This window comes from Gigantopelta aegis, chromosome 10 (genome assembly GCF_016097555.1).
Source record: "Gigantopelta aegis isolate Gae_Host chromosome 10, Gae_host_genome, whole genome shotgun sequence".
Classification (NCBI taxonomy): Eukaryota; Metazoa; Mollusca; class Gastropoda; order Neomphalida; family Peltospiridae; genus Gigantopelta; species Gigantopelta aegis.
In genome coordinates, this window is record NC_054708.1 from 71,356,282 (window position 1) to 71,366,624 (window position 10,343).

Sequence of the window (10,343 nt, forward strand, 5' to 3'; positions counted from 1 at the left end):
ATCCATGTCATTTTCCATAATTTGAGAGGCTGTGACAGTCACATCATTATGCAGGCCATAGGCAAAGTACAGAACAAACCCTTGAACTGTATACCAAATAACATGGAAAAGTATATCTCATTTTCCCTGGAATGTATGGATTTTATTGACTCATTCCAGTTTACCAACACATCTCTTGAAAAACACATAGCCAGTCTGGTCAAAGAGGGTATTTCAAAATTCAATCACATTAGTCAGTATTTCAGTCAAGACAAACTTCCTTTACATCTTCGAAAACAAGTCTACCCTTATGACAATTTCGATTCAGAAGAAAAATTCACAGAGACCCAACTTCCTCCACATGAAACTTTCTGCGGTTCACTGACTGATGAGTCTATCACAGATGAAGACTATGAACATGCCCAGATCATATGGAACGACTTCAACATCACAAATCTTGGAGAATATCACGATTTGTTATGTCATCACTGATGTTCTAGCACTGGCTGATGTGTTTGAAAATTTTAGATCCTGTTCACTTCTACACTTCACCTGGCCTGGCTTGGCAGGCCGCTCTGAAAATGACAGGAATGCAACTGAAACTACTGACTGACATTGATCAACATCTCTTCATTGAAAAAGGATTGATAGGCGGTATCTCTTTATCGCCCATCGCTATGCAAAGTCTAACAATACCCATCTTCCAGAGTTTCATCCTGAACAATCTGAGTGCCATATAATCTATTTAGATGCAAACAATCTATATGGCTGGGGCCACGTCACAACCTCTACCTGTATGTGGATTTCACTGGCTTGACGAGACAGACATAGAACAGTTGGATATTTCCGAAGTGCTAGACGATGCATCAGAAGGATACATGTTGGAAGTGGATCTTGACTACCCCCATGAACTCCACGACCTGCACAATGATTATCCATTCGCCCCCGAGAAACTCACAGTCACTGAAGAGATGCTCTCCCCATATGCCAAACAGCTTTTAGATGAACTAAACTTGAATGGCACCTCCACCGAAAGGCTAATACCTAATTTGCTGCCAAAAGACAAATATGTGGTCGACTACCGCAACTTGAAATTCTACATCTCCTTGGGCATGAAGATGACTAAGATTCATTGAGTGATGGCCTTCAAACAACTGCCATGGCTGAAAGCTTACATAGAATTCAACACAGAAAAAAGAAAGGCTGCCAAAAACGATTTTGAAAAATACTTTTTTAAACTGATGAACAATTCAGTTTTTGGGAAAACCATAGAAAACTTGAGGAAGAGAGTGGATGTGAAGCTTATTAACAACAAGAAGAGAGCATGCAAATTGGTGGCCAAACCCAACTTCCATGCCTTCCGCATCTTTAATGAAGATTTGGTGGCTGATCACCTGTTAAAACATAGGCTGTATTTGAACAGACCAATCTACGTTGGATTCGCCATTCTAGATGTGTCCAAAATATTGATGTACAACTTCCATTATAACTACATCAAAGTGAAATATGAATCAAAAGCCCAACTCCTCTTCACTGACAACGATTCATTGTGCTGCAACATCCAAACAAAAAACATCTACCAAGATATGATGGAAGAACGACACCTATTTGACACCTCTGACTATGACACTAGCCATCCACTTTACAGTACCACACACAAGAAGGTCCTAGGTAAAATTAAAGACGAAATGCATGGCATTCCTATTCACGAATTTGTTGGTCTGAAGTCAAAAATGTATTCTCTTGTCTACCAAGAGAAGAGCAAAATGATGGAGAAGAAAACAGCCAAAGGAATAAAGAAAAGTCTCATTAAAAATCACACTAGGCACCAACACTATAAACAGTGTCTCTTTGATAAGGAGATCCACATGTCTCACATGACACATACCAGGAGCTATGACCACCAACTGTACAACATCCAACTCAACAAACTAGGACTCTCCCCCTTTGATGACAAGAGGTATCTCCTTGAGGATGGTGTTACCAGTCTCAGTTATGGTCAATGGAGAATTACCCAGAAAGCTTTGCAATAAAAACTATAAATAGGAGAATCATCAATATTTATTCATTTGTGAATAGTTCGTCATGCTGATAACATCATGGGGAAGAGCTCGTCCTGAATTTTGGAAGCTGTTTACTAGAGAAGATAACACGAGGAGACATAGACAGACTTTCCACTCTCCTCCTCCTCCTCATTTCCCTCCTCCTCCTCAAGTGTTACTACACCTTTTACAATGATCGTGTCAGGGCCAACATTGTGTGGAAAGACATTTCTGGTGTACAAACTGTTGAAGAATGGGAACATCAACTCACCTCCCCAACGCTTCGTGTGGCTCTACAAACGTTGGCAGCCTCTGTATGACATTATCAAGACAACTGTAAAGGTCGACTTTGTCCAAGGCATATCCAATGTCTTGGAAAAAGATCGTTATTTGGATCCCATAATCAGAAATCTCATTGTGTTGGACGACCTGATGTCTATAGCTGGAAAATACACTCCTATCACCGACCTGTTCACAGAGGGAAGTCACCACAGGAACCTATCCGTCATCGCCATCAACCAGAACCTTTATAACAGCAAGAACCCGACACGGAGGAGAAACTGCCATTACCTGGTGTTGTTCAACAACCCCATCGACAAGCAGCAAGTCATGACGTTGGCCCGACAGATGTATCCAGGACATACTGAAATGTTTATGCATCAGTATGAAGATGCAGTGAAAGAGCCATATGGTCACCTTTTTATCGATCTGAAGCTTTTGACACCTGCTGCAGAACGATTACGACCCAGTGCTCTGGACAAAAGAAGTGAACAGTCGAGAGATGTCTCATTCTTATTCAGACCTTCAAAGTCAGCAGACGTGTGCAGAAGAGCTCCCCGAAATGCATGCTTGTGATGATTGTGGATTAGTGTTTCAGGACGTTCACGATCTGCAGGTAGTACTATACCAAATAACTTCCGGCTGGGTCAAAGCTCGAGGTGCAGCCAACTCTTGATAGAGAAGTGAACACCACAAGTCCTGTGATTGGTTATAAATGTGAGTGTGTTGGTTGTAAAAAATAATAGTTTCATCTGGGTAAAATAAATGTGCAATTTTATTTCATCTAGTACCAATGTGTCAAGTAGCGTTGTGCTTGAAACATGTATGGGGTACCTGTAAAAAAAAGTACTCGAATTTTGTGCGAAACTAGGGTAGTCATAGACGCTACCCGTTATCTCAGAAACGAGCAGCTTGACCCCCATTTTTTTCTGATTCACTTTAAGTGTAAGGGGTGGTAGTATTTATATCCGTGGCGTTTATGTCGGTTGATACGTTGCAGGTAGGAGTTTTAGCCGCATATGTTACTATTGTCGTCTGTGGGATTTGATTTGGTACTATACACCCTGCAAAGACATGTAAAAACATGGTGTCCAGAAAATGGTGGGGAACCTCCTTCAAAACGAGCTAAATATGAAGAAAGGAATGACGATATCTATGATGAGTGGGAAACAGCTGGACTGGATTATCTGTGGCAGCTCACCTACAATTGTTATAAAGAGGAGATGGCTGAAGACCATCAAAACTATTTTGACAAGGGAAGATCTGAACAATGGGTGGATCAAAAGATAGCCAAGTCATGGGAGCAGACTTATATGAATACATTAGCTAATGCACTACTATTTACTCAGTGCTTTTCGGGATCCTCTCTGATGAAACCGATTTTAGCTAGAATCGAGAAGATGGAACACCATACAGAGTATATTGCACTCAAAGAGAGAATTAAACCACTACTGAAGTCAGTGGCTGAGAAAGTTAGTTCTCACATTGACATACCAGATGAGGAATCAGACAGTGAGGAAGAAGACTCTGATGATGGAAATATCCACTAGACTATATAAAACGTCTCCTTTGTAAATAAGTATCACAATTGTTGACACCACTCAAGAGTTAGGATCATGTGGGAAGACTACTCGAAAGACATTTATTATGATCCAACCAACCCAGCTAGATATGTCAGAAGAGCCGGAAGTATGTCATCAGCAAAAACAATATCAGAAAATGGCTGCAAAGACAAGAAGCTTATAGTTTACAACACCCAATCAGAAGAAAGTTTGCCAGAAACAAAATTGTAGTTATTGGAATTGATGACCAGTGGTCAGCTGACCTCATGGACATGGTGAAATTTGCCAATTATAACAGAGGTTATACATTTGTGTTGGTGGTGATCGACGTGTTCTCCAAACACCTATGGTTAAGACCACTGAGCGATAAGAAAGGCCTGGCAGTGTCTAGAGCTTGGGAAGATGTATTTCAAGATGGCAGACAACCGAAACAAATTCGCACGGATCGAGGTCAAGAGTTCAGAGCTCGAGAGGTTCAGAGACTCTTCAAACAAAGAAATATTCAGCATCTACTCACCAACAACAAAACCAAGGCGGCTGTGGCAGAAAGAGTTTTAAAAACCACCAAGACAAGGATATACCGGTACTTCACCTATAAACAGTCCTATGGGTACGTCGATCGTCTGCAGACTTTTGCCAACAGCTATAACTCCACCTATCACAGGACAATCGGTATGGCTCCAAACAAAGTCACTGCTGAGAAAGAAACCAACATTTGGTGGAAAATGTATTGGCCCAAGGAGGAAGTGAAAACAAAGAAGAAGCACTTCCAATTCAAGGTTGGAGATAAAGTGAGACTCACTCATCTGAGGAATGTATTCACTCGAGAATATGACGAGAAGTGGACAGGAGAAATCTTCACCACCAGCCACACCCTATTACGCGTTGGACTACATCTGTATCGAGTGAAAGACTACGATGGTGATGAAATCTTGGGAACCTTCTACCAGCCTGAACTCCAACAAATTGATGTGAAAGAAGACAATCTCTGGAAAGTCGAGAAGATTCAATCTCTAGAAAGTCGAGAAGATTCTAAAGACAAGAGGACGTGGACCGAACAAAGAACAATATGTCAAGTGGTTGAACTGGCCTAACAAATTTAATTCTTGGATGAAGGCGTCTGACGTTGAACACTTAATATAATTGTATAGAAGCATGCATAAAATTAGATCAATCTATTGTAAGGGTGGGCGTAGGACCCCCATGACCTGTGATCCACTCGTGATGAACAAGGGGAAATAAATAGTGGAAATGTATTTTATTAATAGTATAATAGCCATCTTTTATGTTAATATATATGTCTTGGCATTGAACTTAGTATTTATGGAATGGTTTCTTATTGTTTACCCGAAACGAGGTGTAGAGTATTGGGGGCGGGGGTGGGCTGGGTGCATTTCCTGCTTAGTTGGCGAGGTATAGGATTTCCCCGTTTTTTTAAAATCGCCATTAGTAAGCCAATCAAAATTCATCTGGGTTGTGACGTCACTATCCCCTCTTGGGAGGGTGACGCTGAGAGGGTGACACCTTCCCCATGTTAAGTGAATGGGCCAAACTGCGCCAGAAACGGTAGTTTTACCACTACTATTGTTTGTAAACAATTTGCACGTATTGAAATTTTACAAATTGTTTCTAACAACAGCAAATGTTACCACTAAAGTAAATTATTGAACACTATGCCAAAAACACTCAATACTAATGGATTTACCTCAATTCACCATTTTTCGTTTTCACGTATGGCCTATTGAGATGTTTCTAATAATTAATAGCTGCCAAGTAGTTTTGGGCTTGGATTTTTAAAAATATATTTTAGGAAATGAAATGAAATTCAACCTAGTACAAATATTAGAACGATCAGAAACACATTTAATATACAGCCACTAATATTTTATGCAGAAAAATATATTTGATATGTAATTACAATCGTTAAAAAGTCTCTGTTAGTCGATAACATCTTAAAACTTGCAGCAAACTCAGGAATGTCCCTTTAATAGACCTACTTGGTGTTGATTTGTATTTATGGAGGTTGGGAGTGACATTTCAAGTCTTATGAACGTTTTTCATTGCGTACCCTCAAATTCTTTTCTGACAGAAAGCTTGATCGCCAAGGCCAGTTAAATGCATAAATGTATCAATTTAATTTACATAAACAATGTAAAATAACTTCAAATATATACATTCCCAGTCTGGAGCTCCACGCGGTAAGACGTGTTTGTTTCGCTGGTGCACACTGCACGTGCTTTCGTGTGCTCGACTTGGGGATCCTTCATTTTGTTGTTTTTGTCAGCGAAATGAAGTTTTCTACTGGGATGTATGCGGCCATTGGAACTGACTGAACGCTGGAACGCTTCTCGTTTCGACAGTCTGCACCACCAGGTTGGATTCTTTTTTAGCGAGATTCTTCGCCTCCACGTCATTTCTCCGTCTGACTATGTTGACTTGTTTTTTCGTGACTCGTATGACGGCCATTCTGCAGAACGCCACGGTTGTTCGCGTTTAGTCTCTACATGTCCGAGCCTGTCCTAGCAGCACTGGAAGATTGACCGCCCCACTCTAAGAAGAAATAGGAAGCGGGGTCGGCCCCTACTACTCTTTTCTAGACTTTATTTGTTTTATAGTGATACTATCTTGTATCCTCCGGAGTCGGGCCCGTCCGCACCACTATACCAACCCATGACGACTGGACTATACCCTAGTCTGATACTCTCTCTCGTTCAGACGGATCCGGCTTCTCAAGATCTGTATTTCAGCACAGCACTACACCTTCAATGTCTATCGACTGTCAATCTAGGGGTTTTCTTGACGGGATGCAACCCATCTCGTCCCTATAAGCTGTGCACCCAAACGGCCTTAACGAGGCCACTCACGTGGACATATCGATCGGACTTTAAACTTTTAGATCTGCGTTCAAACATTTATGTCGAAATTACTCTCTTTTTTTTATTATTAAATAGCCCGATCCTCTCTTCTTTCTCTTATTTAATTTTGGACTGTCCTTCTAAAATGCTCCAAATTATATAAATATTCGGCCGAGCAGTCAATTCTTTTTATTTTTGGATTGTAACGTTTTTTTTTGTATTTTTTTAAATTTAATCTATTAACCTTTTTACTAATTGCTATTTTCAAACTTCTGCCCATTTTCAACTCTACCCCCCCCCCCCCCCCCCCCCCCCCCCATCCCGAGTCAGGTCACCGATCTTATCGGAGGTCGGACTCGGGATGGGCGTGTTCGAAACCCTAGTGGTATATGGGCACGTTAAACAAGTTATCATCATCATCATCAAATATATATGCAAACTATTAAACATTTACTATTATGTGCAATAGAAACAAATAACCATTACAAACGCAACTAAAAAAGAAAGAAAGGAAAAGTTAGAACTGAGCACTGTAAACAATATTGCAATGGTAATGAAAGAAATATTATTAATCATTGATAATAATCAGAAAAACCATTTGTATAATAGAATGCTTCCTTTAAAAATGTCTTTATTTTACCAGTAAGCATGTTGTAAAAAAAACCCCACACAATCCCCCCCCCCCTAAAAAAACCCATTAGTTAATAATCAGACTTGGGGCGAAAAACATTTGGTACGAATGCTCTTGTTAGTAACACTTTATATTTTTAAAGCCTAAATTGCGCTACGCCCTTTTTCGTAAGTCACGCCCCATATCACAAACGAGTCTGATGTTTCCGCGGGAAATAAACATAAATATGAACGAGTAGTAATTCCCTAGTAAATTATGCAAAATATAGATCTGTGTTATACAAGCATTTAATAAAATATTAAGTAATACAAATCAGTTTTATAAGTGAGCGTTTTTCAATGTGTTTTTTTTCTTCTAATCTGTACTTCCGATGTTTATACGTACCTACGTAGTCCGATACACCTGCCGTCAACTCAGCAACTGAGTTGACAGATGTATCGGACTACAAACAACGCTGCATAGACTATGCAGCATAGTTAATCGTTTGTAAACGTGACACAATATTAATAATACGTGAATAATATAATATATCGCATAGTTTTTTTAGTTTTTTTTAACGCCTGTATCAGATAGGTAAACATGAATATATATACAGTATATGTAAAAACGAATATATAATTGTGGGTTAATTCATTATCTATCACCTATAGGTAAGGTGAAGGAATGGGGTTAAATGACCTAACAACTGACTTAACAATGTAGTCATGATATTTGGCTAATATCAGGGCTTTAGATTGCACCAAAGCTGCACATGTACTATATATACTGGGGGTAATTTTTGCAAAAATAATAAACTTCAGATTTCAATTTTATCAGGGTAGATTTTACATTTTATATGTAATGTTAATTTCAGCTAAATAAATGCCTTCTTATGCAGACACTGACAATTAAATATGAATATGATGGATTAATCCATTATCTAAATGATCAAGGTATATTTACAATTTGTTATTTGTAATTTTTATTTTCTATTTTTGTAAAAATGTGGTGCGGGACAATGCCCAGTAGATTAAGCATTCGCTTGATACGAGGTCGGTCTGAGATCAATCCCCATCGGTGGATCCATTGGGCTATTTCTCGTTTTAGCCAGTGCTCCACAACTGATGGTGCATATAAAAGATCCCTTCCTGCTAATCGAAAAGAGTAGCCCATCGGGTTTCCTTTCTCTATATCTATGTGGTCCTTAACCATACGTCTGATGCCATATAGCCAGAAATAAAAATGTGTTGAGTGCATCGTTAAATAAAAACATTTCCTTCCTTTCTTTATTTTTGTAAAAATATACCGGGTATGTGAATAACCTTAACCACCGACGGTACAAGATCATTCACCGAGGGTACTTTTTCACACACACACACACACACACACACACACACACACACACACACACACACACACACACACACACACACGCACAGAGAGAGAGAGAGAGAGAGAGAGAGAGAGAGAGAGAGAGAGAGAGAGAGAGAGAGAGAGAGAGAGAGAGACATACATACATATATACATACATAAGGAATTGCTTATAATAAATATTTAATGTGATTAGATACAAAGTAATTGTTATTGGAAACTCAGACAGTATTTACGTACTTAAAAAATGCAAACACAATGTACTCAGTCAGAATAAAATGTGTTCAGTTATGTTTGTTAATGGTTTGACAATGTAAATTCTAATTTGTTGTTAAAGTGTTGCTTAAACATTTCACTACCTGTAATTCTGGTTGTTTTTTAATATTTATACCATCTCCTATTAATGAGCCATAAATTTGCAAGTGCATTTGAAGAAATCAGTGAGCTCTCATAGCCATTGATGCCTCTGGGTGCCACTCATGTTTCGTTAGCCTTTCCCATTCCCCATTGTTTATAAGTGTCCGCTTGTTTCTGTCAGTTGCGCTATATAAAGTATTGCGCTTGTTTCTGTCAGTAGCGCTATATAAAGTATTGAGCTGTCCAACACTACCTTTGTGACAAGATCTTTACCATCACCTAAAATTCCAGTCTCCTTACAGAAATTCCATTAATTCTGCCTGCACACCTGCTGACTTGTTAGTGGTATGGTCCATACTACTTGCCACTCATTTAAGACTTTTGATTTCAGAACCAGCAGCCTGTCTTTATAACAGAACAGGATGACCACTATTATTGCAAGATTTGTCATTTTGATGTATGATCACACAAGTACCTATAGTGACAATAGCCGATGATTAATGTTATTATAGGTGTTAAAACTGTATTGATATATTTTATATTTTATGAAATATTGAGAAAAATAGCTTGTGGATGGTGGCCATCTTGGATTTCAAGATGACAACCATATATTTGATGTCACCATTGGATTCTTAGACCCCTGGAATGTCAGTCTAGGTGTTAAATCTGTATTGATATCTTTACTACTAAATGAAATATTGAGCAAAATAGCATGTGGACGGCGACCATCTTGGATTTCAAGATGGCAGCCACAATTTGCAAACACTTCTGTCACCACTGGATTCCTAGTCCCCTAAAATGTAGGTATAGGCATTGCAACTCTCTCGATATGTGTATTAGTTAAGGAGATATTAAACAGAACAGGTCCACAATGGTGTCCATCTTGGATTTCAAGATGGCAGCCATAAAGGGTGCAATTTCCAGTGGGCCCTGGACTAAATATCCTTGTATTGGGTTACTCTAACCATTTGCCAATGTTCATGCTTTCACGGAAAAGTGCATAATTGATCAGCTAAGTCACTCCACTACTAACATGGATAGTAAACATACCGTAAGGTTATTTACATATATTTGATTACAAAATAAAAACATTACATACAGTTTTGACATCTACACTGATCATTTAGATAATGGATTAATCTATCACATATAGTGTCTACATAAGAAAGTGTTTACATAGCTGAAATATACATTAGTTAACAAATATGTAAATTAATATAACATCTTTTGGGAAAAGTACCCTCGGTGGATGATAATGTACCCTCGGTAGTTGGGTACTGTAAAATCC

General features: G+C 38.9%; 1 protein-coding gene across 1 annotated transcript; it reads left to right on the forward strand.

The window, feature by feature from the left end:
• The first annotated feature begins 1,118 nt into the window (after window positions 1-1,118).
• LOC121383782 lies at window positions 1,119-2,012 on the forward strand. The gene has a single exon (XM_041513879.1). The coding sequence runs from the start codon at window positions 1,119-1,121 to the stop codon at window positions 2,010-2,012; it is 894 nt and encodes a 297-aa protein (XP_041369813.1).
• Window positions 2,013-10,343: the final 8,331 nt, after the last annotated feature.